The sequence below is a fragment of the Spermophilus citellus genome (genome assembly GCF_964194105.1).
Source record: "Spermophilus citellus genome assembly, contig: SCAFFOLD_175, whole genome shotgun sequence".
Lineage (NCBI taxonomy): Eukaryota > Metazoa > Chordata > Mammalia > Rodentia > Sciuridae > Spermophilus > Spermophilus citellus.
Genome location: NW_027672949.1, coordinates 673,521 through 686,758, shown reverse-complemented (window position 1 = coordinate 686,758; position 13,238 = coordinate 673,521). Strand labels below are relative to the sequence as shown.

Below are 13,238 nucleotides of genomic sequence, written 5' to 3'. Positions count from 1 at the left end.
GTACAGATGGCCCCATGTTGGGGATTTCAGTAGTACTCTGAACTATTAGAACAATTCATAAACTCTTAAAGGTAAAAGTGGAAATTGGCCACATTTCCGTAAATAGATTAGATTGCTTTATTAAATGACCTTCATAGTTGAAGTTATTCAGGTTTTAAACTGTATTTCCAACTATCGAAGTTTGGCTTCACATGGAAGTTATTTCTTCAGTCTGTGACTTGCCTCCCTACTGTGTAGGCATATCAGTCATGACACTGGCACAGTAGTAGGTGCTCAGTGTCATGTCTGCTAATATGGTGCCCATCCCAAGAATAACGGAAGCCTTTTGTACTTGTGACTGTGTGTAAATGGACCCAGAAGCACTTGATTCCCCCACCTTGCTAATGTAGTTAAAATGCTTTTTAAACAGGACACTTAAGAGGGCTAATTTTGTGGATATTACAAAGCGTTGGTAATGAATATACCACTTAATGCAAACAAGTTATGAAGAATTCCCGAAAATTTTATATATAAGTACAATTAGTTTTACTGGCAGATGGTCATACTGCCCTAAAACATTGTTTTACAACGTTTGAGTTCTGGAATATTTTGAGGTAATGTATTATAAGCACATTCCATACTATAGAAATCCAAGCATGTACTTTATTCATGAAACTAAGGCTAAGTATATAAATCTTTAAAAAAATATGTAAAATGTTTAGCTGCATACTGTAGTGCATGCGTACTTGCAATACAAGTGACTCAGTAGGCTGAGGCAGGGGGATCATAAGTTCCAAAGCCAGACTTAGCAACTTGGAAAGATCCTGTTAGGGGGAAAAAAATGCCAGGGGTGTGACTCAGTGGGTAAGTCCCTGGGTTCAATCCCGGGTTATCCCCTTGCTACCCCCAAAAATGTTCAGAGCTTGACTATCCAGTTAATTTTCTTTCATCATCATCATCATCACCACCACCACCATTTGTGGTGCTTGGGATTGAACCCTGAGCTTCACACCTGCTAGGCAAGTGCTCTACCGTTCAGCTACACTCCCAGGCCTCTTTTGTTACTCTTTGGTTTTTGAATGGCTATTTCCCATGTGACAGTCCATTTAAAGTATTTAAGTCCCCCCCCTTTTTTTGAAAACCTAAGCTTTTGAAATGTAGATGACTTGGAATGAATTAAAATCTTCAGTTATAATGATTAACCTGTTAGTATAAGAGATAGGCATTGCATTTTCATCATAGGACATGCTTTTTACAAATGATGATAAATGGATAAAAATAAATTCATTTAAATTTTACCTGTGTTGGGCTGGGGATGTGGCTCAAGCGGTAGCGCGCTCGCCTGGCATGCGTGCGGCCCGGGTTCGATCCTTAGCACCACATACCAACAAAGATGTTGTGTCCACCGAGAACTAAAAAAAATAAATATTAAATTCTATCTCTCTCTCTCTGTCTCTCTCACTCTCTTTAAAAAAAAAAAAAAATTTTACCTGTGTGCTTACTGTATGCCAGATTTTATTGGGCTGTTTCTGGAGGTGGAGAGATGAATAAAGAACAGTTTTCTATTATAGGCATTAAGTGATGATAAAGTTAGGAAGAATTGATGAGGAAGCACAGTAGGAAGACCCAGTGGGCAAAGAGAAGACCTCAAGAAATACCAGCACGTTTGTTGAGGACTGTCAGCTGTTGTCTCATGTACTTATTCAAGATTGTTTATCAACAGTTTTTTGAGGCAGTTTCTACTATCCTCTGAATTTTATAGAAGCTTAGAGAAGGTTATCAGTTTGTCCAAATAACTAGGAAGCAAGAACTTCTCTGTTGAGCAGGCTCTGCTAATAATCAGTGTTAGATAAAGGCCTGTTGGTATGGAAGAAGGTGACATGCTCTTGAGAACATTTGATAGTCAGCGTAGGATGTGGGGATTGAGGTGGCACAGAACAAAGGTGGGAAACATGGTTAGAATTGTTTACTTATCCTATTTAAGGAATCGAGTTTTTCTTAGAGGTTCAGTGGGGAAGTGGAGACTGGACATGGGCAGCTCTTTCAAGAAGTGTTATTGAGAAAAAGGCTGGGCCAGAGAAAATGGTGAAGGAGGTGGTGGCTAGGTATGTGTAAGGGTCGTTTTTTTTTTTTAAGAGAATTTTTTAATATTTATTTTTTAGTTTTCGGCAGACACAACATCTTTGTATGTGGTGCTGAGGATCGAACCCGGGCTGCATGCATGCCAGGCGAGCGCGCTACCGCTTGAGCCACATCCCCAGCCCCAATAAGGGTTGTTTTTGTAGTGGAAGGAAGTAGTAGTATTGGTTGCATGCTAACGGGAATGCACAGTGGAAGAGTGAAAGGGAATTTATTCAGTGGAAGAAAAAGGAATACTTAGTTAATAGTGGAAGAGGAGGAGAATGGGATTCTGAGCATCAGTGGCGTTTGGAGACTGTTTTAGGTATGAAAATAAATTCCTTTCTGCTGTAACGGAAGGAAGGAAAATTGTATTGGTATAGATGCAGGCAGATTTGCAGCTTTGGTGGGTTGGAAAATTAGGGACCTCCCATCTAATAGTCAATTAAGAAAAGCAAGGTTGTTAGCTGAGAGTAGGGGGCTGGGGAATAGAATGTCAGTCTAGAGGATCAGAAAATGTGAAAAAGTTCCTAATAGTAGGAAACTTCTTAGGGAAATGTAAGAACACTGAGTATCTATTTGAGTATAGTTGTCTTGAGTTTGATTAGTTTTCTTTTTAGCTTTTTATTAAAAACTATTTCAAACATGTGAGAGAACAGTACTAAGAAATCTGATGTCTTCATTCTCAGTTTCAGCTAGTTTGCCAATCTTGTCTTTTATTTTCCACCTTTACATTCCTGCCTTTTCTTTCACTTAAAAGCAAATCACAGAAATTCTATCATTTTATCTACAGTACGAATATCTAAATCATTAGGTCTTAAAAAAAAATAACCACAAGGCTGCTGTTACTTCTAACAAAATTAGTAGCAATTCTCTTATGATATCTACTTCATATTCAATGTTTCTATGTACCTCATAAATGCTTTTAAAAAATTAAGACGTTTGGTAAATAGTTGATTCACTTCTTCGCTGAATTTCAAGCTACGTGGAGGGGAAGGGAAAGTACATTGTTCAGTGAGTTAACAGTGCCTATAACGGTACCACTAGCATATAGTAGACACTCTAAGCCTATTCTGCATTTACAATTTACAATCTGCATTTAACATAGGTCACTCTTAAGAACTTTAGGTTGATTTAATTATTCTTACGTAGATGTGATGGGTGCTTATAATGTACAGCACTGTATAACTGTTGCTTATTCTTACCAGGTAGTTGGTTTTGGTTGTCCTACTGTAATTAAATTTTTACTATTTCATTTACTTCTGGATTTGAAAAAATTACTGCATTTACAAATATGACCCTTTTCAAAACAAAGATGAGGATACAGATATACCACTTTATTTAAGAGTTGACAGTTTAATTAGTTCAGGCCTTATTTATTTAGGCAGGCAGGGTTGTAAAGGTTTTTAATATTTTCTTGTCACCATATTTAAAGGCCTATTCATTAAATTATTGTTTCCCTTCAGGAAATCCTGGGAGTGCCTCATGCATCTGGACAGAGATACGATGCTGAGTTCTTTAAGAAGTTTAGAAGCCAGAATATTGTTCTCTCAGCAAGAACTTATGCTCGGGTAATTCTTTTTTTTTGGTAAATAATTGTGGCTATTAACACTTGTAAATATTGAAGTTGTGCAGTTAATGTTGATGTGTGCATATACCATTACATTTTCTGTTCTGTTGTAATATGAATGTAGAGAACATAGCTACATTTTAAAAAATTTTCTTCAGAGATTTAAAAATCATTTTTGTACCGTTAAATTGAGAAACATGATACAAGTTAGGAAAAATTCAGCAATATTTCAAAGAACTTTTTCAGAATTGCATAAAAGTTAAATTTTTGAATGTCATAGAAAATCAGTGCTTTATTTTTAAGATTCATGTTAGAAACTCACCTCTTCCCTTTTATACAGGAAAGCAATGTCCAAGCATTAGAAATTCTATTTACTTATCATGGCTCTGACCTTCTTCCTCATTGCCTTGCAATTCTCTCCAACTTTCCAGAAACAACTTCTCCACATGAATACTCTGTTTTGCTGCCTGAAGCTTGGTATGTGACTCTCTATAAACCGAATTTTACCTTCTCTCGAACAATTTTTTGTTTCATGTTGAAAACCTTGAATTAAAAAAAAATGTAATCTATTTAAACCTTTTTTTCTGGTGATAAAAGTAAATTCAACTTATTTTTAAATCTTAAATATAATGGAACCACTTGAACTCAATACAAAATTTTAAAAGTCATGGTTTAGTGCCATGTTCGCAATATGTACTGTTTAAATTAAAAACAATTTTAGGATAACAATATCAATTTGAAATAGTTGTTTATTTTAGAAACTGAACCTGTAGTTCTAATAGTATTAGGGACCAAGGACTATCTGTATCCTGCTTTGCTCAACAACCTTGTCTCCATTTGAAACTCCCAGAGATAAGGACAAATATGAAATACCATGTTACTACCAAACTAATGTTATGTATTATAATCGGATTTTGGCATGTGACAGACTGTAAGCCTATGTAGATATTACATTCTAGTATTATCGCCTCATGTTCTTCTGGAGACCAGCATCTTGAGATTGAAGTGTGTAGTATATAGTTTAGGGATGTTAGCTCCCGGTCAAATGGCACAAGGGAGAAGAGAGGTGTTCAGAGCATACTTTGCTAGGTCAGTTCTGAATGGAGGTAGAAGGCAAATGGAGAGTAACAGGACATATCCATTTGTGAGGTCTTTAATGTGTAGTCAGCTGGCTCACTAGTCAATGCATGATTTATCTTTTCTGATTTTGAATTTCTTTATCTTTAAAATGAGTCAACAGTTCTTGTCAGGCTTACTCTTATAGCATTCTTTTTAGTAATAGATGAATTGATACATATGAAATTTGCTTGTAAACCATAACACTCTGAAGGATTTTGATAGTTCTGATTGAAATCATTGTTATTAACTCTAGCTACTGGAAACTTAGAATATTAAGGGATGTTGCATAAGTTGGGGATCATCTGGCTTCCCTTGCTGCCTTCACCAAATATAATACTTTTAGGCTTCGGTGTTGATCTGCATATGCAGAGTCATTTGGCACATCTTACTTACACCTGGTCTCCAGATAATTTTGTTGTTTTTCCTGAGATTTATAGAGGCTTGGAACCATGTTAAAATCAACATAGGTATATCCTAGATTTTAATCTGTGCTTAAAAGTTGTAAGTCACTAGGCTCTAAGAATGTTTAAAATTACTTATTTGCATTATTCTTATTACTAAAAAGGGAAATCTTTGTTTAGGTAAAAGTGAAGAAAAACATTGAGATACTTCGATAATTTTCAACTTTTAAATCTGTATAGTGAATCGTAAATGTATTTTCTAAATGTGTTTATAAATTAGAATGTAATTCTGTCCTCTACCTCTGCAAAATAAATTTGATTGGAGATGACTTATTTTGTTGTAAATCTTTAGGAAAAAGGGCTACTATTCCTTAATGTTGTTTTTAAAAGGTAATTTCTTTTAAGATGTAATGCACTTATTGTTACTGTTTTCTAGTGATTGCTTAAACTTAAGATTTTAACCTGAAAGTTGGCTTGCAGAATAATTGCACAATGTCCAGTGCTGTATTATCTTTGAATGCCCTGGGGGTCCTTTAAGTTAACTCAAGGACTGATTTAAATTACAAAAAAGACTTCAGTTATATTTCAGCAGAGGGTAACTGGAAGATTAAGATCCTCCCCTCTCCCCAACCCATACTGGGGATTGAAACCATCGGTACTTTACCATTGAGATACATCCCCAGCCTCTTTTTTCTCCCCACATTTTAATGGGTATAGTATAGTTGTCCACAATGATGGGATTTGTTGTTACATACTTGTATATGCGCACAATATAATAACATGTGGCCAGTATCACTCCCTGGTCTTGCCCCGTTCCTCCCTGCTTCCCATGCCCTGGTATTAAAGCTATTTTGCATCATTGTTTTGGGATACAAGATTTAAAAAGAACTTTGAAGAGACTGATTGTGTATAAGTTCTTGAGTTATATTTGTTTTTAACTACTGAGAAACATACAGATTGTTTTGGTTAATTTGTTTCTCCAGAAAGTCTTTCACAGTGTTTTTTTTTTAACTAAGTGGCAAAGAACAATAGGTTTAATGGTAATGTCTACTCTATTACAGTTTAACTTACTAAATGCAAAACCATGCTTAATGCTTAGACTTTAGGCATAACTGCTTCTGTGTGATTTCTTATAAGTTATTCTTTTCCCTATATTCTTCTAATTCTTTATAGTACAAAAATTTTTACATGGTTTGTTTTCATTTTCTGTCCTTCTCCCTTTGGCTCCCCTTATAATGAACATCAACATAATTCTAAAAACAGAGACCATCCTTCCTAATTACTGGATACCCAGGGGCATGGGATGGTTCTTGGGTAGCAAGTACTTCACAGTGTTTACTGATGGGACAGGTAGGTCCTTGTGCCATTTAAGAAAGAGGCTAAAGGGTGTGCTGCGGATAATATGCCTGCTAACGTGGGAGGAGTCTTATAAGAGGTACTTATCAAGGTTCTGCTGACCTGAAGGTGCAATTTCTGTTTAACCCACTGCCAAGTTTTTTTCTCCATTTAGAATCTTGCCCTAAGGGACATATAGATCAATAATATATGTTTAGAGATTTTTTTTTGAGGATTCTCTTTTGGATACTTGTTATTCATTTTCTGAGTCATTTACAACTGTGAGGTCTGATGAACATAATGTTCGACACGTTGGCACACACATGCTTTTCTACACATAACCACTCGCCATTTGCTGAGTACCTCACATGGGCCTAGCAATGTGGGAGGGATTTCAAAATGAGTAGAACACTGTTTCCAATTGGCATGAGTTATCAGGGATACTTTACAAATCAGTAGAAATTTCTTATCCACTGCCTTGAATGGCCGTTGAACTTTCTGTGTATACACCCTGATTTTTCTTGTGGAAGTCTGCATTACTCAGTGGTACCACTTAGGCTTCATCCCACTTTTTTTTCCTTCATTCCCTCCATTTACACTCTGCAATTATAATGTGGATTTGATTTGAAGTAAGTCATTACAATTTTAAGTGTATACCTGCCCAAATTCAGAGTGGCTATCGGGAAGATTGTACACATCCCCATCTCTCTCCACTGCCACCACTCTGGTCTCTTGCTGCTTCCTAAACATGCCACATTTGCTCTTGCCAAGGGGTTTTTGATTTGGTATGCCCTTCTCCCATATCCTCATGTGACTGGATCTCTTACTTCATTGACATTCACTTCTCAAGGCCACCTCTTCAAAAAGGCGTTCACTGACCATTTTCTCTCAGCCTTCACTTCACCATCACATTTTCCCCGTATTTTATTTCTCTTCATAGCATTTACACCTAACAAGTTGTAGGGTTGTCTTTTCTACTTTATGATTTTCCTTGGCTTTCTTTTGCTTAAAATTTTATCCTCACTTTAAATCCTTCCCTTTGATATCTTTTTGTTTTCTAACATTTATTACTAATTTGGTTTGTGTTTTGCTTATTGTCTGTTTTCCTTTATAATGTCTCCTTCAGTAGAATAAGCGTTTTTTTGTTGCCTTCCCTAGTACACTCAGAACAGCACCTGAAACTTTGCAGTTGTACAGTAAATAGTTGTGAATGAATGAATATAAAATCCATGAATATCTTTAGTCTCAGTGCCTGGTATGAAGTAATAACTCAGTAGGTTTTGAATGAATGAGTCACTTAAGACAAATTCAGTACACAGAATGGTAGATAGAATTCAAATTTTAGAGTTCAAGCTATATAAAAAATTTGGAAACCAGTAGTGGGTTATGTCAGCAATCGACCTGTTGTTCTGTTTGGAGATTCCATTGGCAAAACATTCACTTTGACATCTAACCAAAGTTTGATCAATTTTGATTGAACTAAACTGTGTGGATATGATGGCTGGGAGATTTCTATGGTATGTGTAATTCTGTGTATTATAATGTCACTTTTTGTTGTGTATTTGACATTGAAATGTGACCAAGTTTTGTAAAACCTTGAATGACATTTTTCATCATTAGTGAAAAGGTACCAATTCTTAATCATTGATATAAAATGTTTACACTTTAAAAGGGCAAACTAGAATATAAAGTAAAAAAGGTGATATTTCTTTGTTAGTGCCCCAATCATGGTAATAGAGATTATAAAAAGTGCAAAATCATATTTTTTTTTTGTTTTTTGTGCTGATTGCACATTTCAGGTTAGGTTTTTGGTAGGCCCAAATCTTCATCATGTCAGATTAGGAGTCTTGTAAGGAAGTTGGGGGCTTAAAGTGCAAGAAATAAAATCAATAAATGTGATTGAGTCAAACTAAAAAAAGCTTCTCAGCAAAGGAGATAATTATTGAGGTGAAGAGAGAGCCTAAAGTATGGGAGCAAATTTTTATCACAAGTGCATCAGATAGAAAGTTAATCTCCAGGATATATAAAGAACTCAATGAACTTAATACAAAAAAAAAGAATGGGCTAAGGAACTGAACAGACACTTCTCAGAAGATACACAAGCGATCAACAAATACGTGGAAAAAGTGTTTAACATCTTCAGTGATTGGAGAAATGCAAATCAAAACTACACTAAGATTTCATCTCACGCCAGAGTGGCAGTTACCAAGAACACAAGCAATAATAAGTATTAGAGAGGATGTGGGGAAAAAGGTACATTGCTGGTGGGAATTGCAGATGGGTGCAACCACTTTGGAAAGCAGTGTGGAGATTCCTTAGAAAACTTGGAATGGAACCACCATTTGATTCAGCTATCCCACTCCTTGGTCTATTCCTAAAGAACTTGGCATACTCTAGTGACATAGCCACATCACTGTTGACAGCTTTTTAGTTTATAGTTTTTTTTTTTTCATTTTAGCGTCCTTTCTGAGTGAAATCTTTCCAGTATGGTGAATACAGTGTGGTTAAAAAAAAGTTGTATTTGTGGAAATAATGTACCATAGTGGTAAGGGCACCTACTACCTGCCTAGAGTCATGATTTGGGGTTAGTTTATCAACTGTACCACTGTCTTTTCATTGTAACATGGGTATGATTATAGCTCTTACTCCACAGTGTTGTAAGAATGATTAAAGAATTAAACCACTGCAAACAGTGCTTGGTATTATATCAAGTAAATGGTATTGAATTGTTAGCAGTTATTATAATACAGAATTTTGTACTAAAGTTTGGTCTCATATACTTATATAGTTTGTATATTGTTTCAGAGTTTTTATTGGAATGATTTTACATTTACAGAAAACTCTTTCATTCTATCTTTTCTATCCCCATATCCCCTCCCTTCCCCTCCTGTCACTTCCCTCTACCTAATCTAAGGTAACTCTATTCTTCCCTAGTGCCCCCGCCTTATTGTGAATTAGCATCCACATACTAGAGGAAATATTTGGCCTTTGGTTTTGTTGGATTGGCTTATTTCACTTAGCATATTCTCCAACTCCAACCATTTACTGTATGTATATATGTGACTGCATGACCAATATGATTCTGCAACAATGTACACTCAGAAAAATAAGAAATTATATCCCATCTATATATATCAGAGTACATAAATGCATTTTACTGTCATGTATAACTAATTAAAACAAATAAAACACATTGTTGCGGGGGAAAAAGGTACACTCTTCACCTAGGTTCCCATTCCTTTAGTCATAACACATTGGTCAAATATAGACTACCACATAGTCAGTTCTGCTATAATGTGGTGCATGCATTTCTAAATATTGCACTGTGTGGAATCATTCAGTAAAAACTACACGGAATATTAGGGAAATGGGGCTAGTGGCACTTTGTGCACTAGGACAAAGTTAAGAACCTAACAAAAATGTTAACATAGTTTTTACACAAGTAATAGTTAAGAAATAAATGTGCAAATATGGACCTTTACCTTGAAAAACATGTGAAGGGCATCTTATTGTGGAAGTGGGTGTCAGAAGAGTTGCGCTTTGTGAGTTGGAAAGTGGAGCCAGGAGGGCGACAGAAATCTGGAAAGTTTTAACACAAGATGTGGATGGGATCACTTCACTGAGCTAGCTGGTGGACGTGGGGGAGTGTGCATGGACGGGAGTCTGATCTGGCTTGATTTAGCTGGGTCCAGTGTTCATGGGATGCTTCCTGGGGATGCAGTTGTGCATGTGTAAATGTGAAATCTGTTATACTTAAGTTACCTAATGTATTAGTTTGTGGGAGCAAATTTCCATTTTAAAAACGGAAGTGACTGAACTCACCAAAGGTTTATTGGAATTCACCAGTATTTTTTTTAGACTTATGTCTTTTTCTGTTTGAAAATCCACTCCGATACTACAACATTATATATACTTTATTTTTTTAATTTTTTAAAATATTTTTTTACTTGTAGTTGGACACAGCACCTTTATTTCAATTGGTTTATTTTTTTAACGTGGTGCTGAGGATCTAACCCAGGGTCTCACACGTGCGAGGCAAGTGCTCTACCACTGAGCCACAACCTCGGTCCCTAGACTTCATTTATTTTTAATGTGTGGAAATAAACTGTTGATCTATGTATGTTGATAATAAAATTCTTTGGCTCTTATATATTTACTAGATAAGAATTATTACTCAGATATATTCCTGGATTATCTCCAGAACCAATAGGAAAAGACTGAATTGTATTCTGTGTATTTGGGGTTATTGCAGGATTTTATAGTGCAAGTGACAAACGTAAATGGAAATGGAATAGAGCATTATATTCTTAACATCATCCCCCAAAACTTACTCTCAGAACTTTGCAATGTATTTGCTTATAAATAAATTTGTTAGCTTATTTGGTGATTGAAAGATTATGAAAAATATGCTGTAACATGTAGATGGACTATAACTCAGTGAATTGTGTATTTTACAAGTTTCCATTTTCCTTTGAGTTATCTGTTGAGTCAGCACTAATTATTCTTTCCTTTAGTTCCATGGTAATTGATAAGATCATCAAAGCTAAAAATAGTGACAGTGTGAAAATTCTGTCAACCCTGGCTTAGGTCACATAGGATGCCATCCTAAGCTCATGTCAGAGTATACTAGTCCCCATATTCAGAAGCTGCTCTTTTCCTGGAACATAAAAACCACTTTTTCAGAACAACCTTGCAAACACAGTATGGTACATTGCATGATAAGCCAGTTGGTAGAAGCTTTCTTCCCTTTCACCTGCAGAACTAGGCCCTCTTTGTGCTGTGCTGACTTGAACTGCATTTGTCTCTGGCATTTTCTTTGTTAATCATAAATCATTCTTGCTTTGCTTGGGCCTTTGCCCCTTTTTCGCATTCTGTTCCACGTAATGCAACAGAAAATTCAGGGCCCCTGGGAATTATCATTGGGTGTGAAGTTTTGCATAACTTTGTCCTTACTGACAGTTACTGTCACTCACCCAAAACTAAAACTTCTGGAGACCAATATGGAGAATATTTTGTCTATACAGGTTGTCATATCTTATGGCAGTTTTTTTTTTTGGTAATGAGATATCTATCTCCTAATAAAGTGCTGTGGATATACTGCATGACTGTAATAATGGTTGATAATTTGTTTTTTAAACATGATTTTTAGTTGGACATTTATTATGTGGTGCTGAGGATTGAACCCAGGGCCTTGCACTAGCTAGATGAGCTAGTGTACTATCATCTGTTATTGCCCGACTCATTATGAGAACCTCTTCATCTTTTGGTGATAGGCGGGGCCTCCAAAATGAAGGGAACTTCTGAGCCTTCTCACTTTGTTTTATGACTCTTGGGTTTGAATAGCCAGACATGGATTATTTTTCTGTTCTTACAGAAACATAAAAATGTGCCATAAAATCAAAATATCAATATAAATTTCATTAAAAATTTCAGTAGAACCAGTTTTATTAGGTAAAATTGATTTACCTTGTAACTTAAATCATTAATAAAGAATTTAACTTTAAAAAGATCCCATTTCTCCACAGTTGAATGATAGGTCAAAATCAACTTTTTATTACAGTTTGGTTTCAAATGGATGATTTTTGATAATTTACATCAGATTGTAGTTTTTCAGAAACTAAGCAATTTGATTTCTTAACAAAGTTAGCATTGACTTTAAGAAGCTTTAAATTCAAAAGATAAATTGACATTGCTATTTTTCCTTGAAAGCAACAGAAGACAGTGTCACAATCAACTACTATTGCCTTAATTTCATAGTTTATTGGATATTCTGGAAGATCTTTGTTGCAAAAAGATCATATTAATATTCCTTGAAAAGCACTTGTTTTTTTTAAATTTTAATCTTGTTTAGAGTGAAATTTACAGCTAATTTGTGAGAATGATTTAAAAACAGAACTATTCTAAATTCCTTTATTTAATTTTCATTGAAAGAACAGTTGAAAGCAGATGTATGAGTCATAATTTCATTGGATTGAATAGGTAATGCAAATCGGAATCAGATGTGGTCTCTTTCTGTAGATAAATTAAAATCCAGTAGGGAAGATCAGATAAAGGTATATATGTACCTACAATAAAGTACAACATTTTTATATAAGGAATGTAGATGTGTGTAGAGGTGGGAAAGATGAGCTTTTGTTGTGAAGGAGGTCCATTGGGTAACCCCCTTGGAAGAGATAAGGTTTGCATCCAGACCTTAGAGTTGAGTGTGTTTTTGATTCAGGGAATTCTGAGTGATAGAGTAGTCTGAATAAATATTTAACCTGAAGTTGTTCATGCATTCAACAATATCATATTGTTGATTGAGAAGGGTACAGATGATGTTTCCAATTAATTCACTGGTTGAAATTGAGTTAGTAGGGAGGATTTCCAAAAATTAAATACAAATCTCTTTATTCATGGTTTTATGTAGCCTAGTCCTGTTCATAAATACGTTTTCCTTGAAAATTTTAAAAGCAATTTTTGAGTATTCTATTCTCACCTCATTTCAAAAACAAAATTAGGGTATCACCTCAATTGTACGCTGAAAAATGAAATAATTATAGAAGGATTAGACTATTGTATTCACTTTTTACTTTTTGGTTCTCGGTCTCAAGAGAGACATAGAAGAATTTTTCTTCTAAAACTTAAGTCAATTTGTTACCTAATAAAAATTTAATTTCCATTTGTATAGTTTGTTTCTGAGTTGCTATGACCAAAGAATAATGTGGCTTTGTATT

General features: G+C 35.3%; 2 protein-coding genes across 2 annotated transcripts in view; both read left to right on the top strand.

Annotated features, from left to right (window-relative positions):
- The window catches only part of LOC308640320 (NBAS subunit of NRZ tethering complex-like), a gene marked incomplete at both ends in the record, with an annotated part of 42,339 nt that extends 34,638 nt beyond the window's left edge, over positions 1-7,701 (top strand). Inside the window, 2 exons of the mRNA XM_081312279.1 lie at positions 3,564-3,668; positions 7,681-7,701. Coding sequence (XP_081168405.1) covers positions 3,564-3,668; positions 7,681-7,701 — 126 coding nt within the window. The remainder of the gene's footprint in view (positions 1-3,563; positions 3,669-7,680) is intronic.
- LOC308640326 (NBAS subunit of NRZ tethering complex-like) overlaps positions 1-13,238 on the top strand; it is a 53,490-nt gene that overhangs the window by 419 nt on the left and 39,833 nt on the right. Inside the window, exons 2-3 of the mRNA XM_081312282.1 lie at positions 3,564-3,668; positions 4,008-4,144. The gene's annotated coding sequence lies outside the window, so the exon portion shown is untranslated. The remainder of the gene's footprint in view (positions 1-3,563; positions 3,669-4,007; positions 4,145-13,238) is intronic.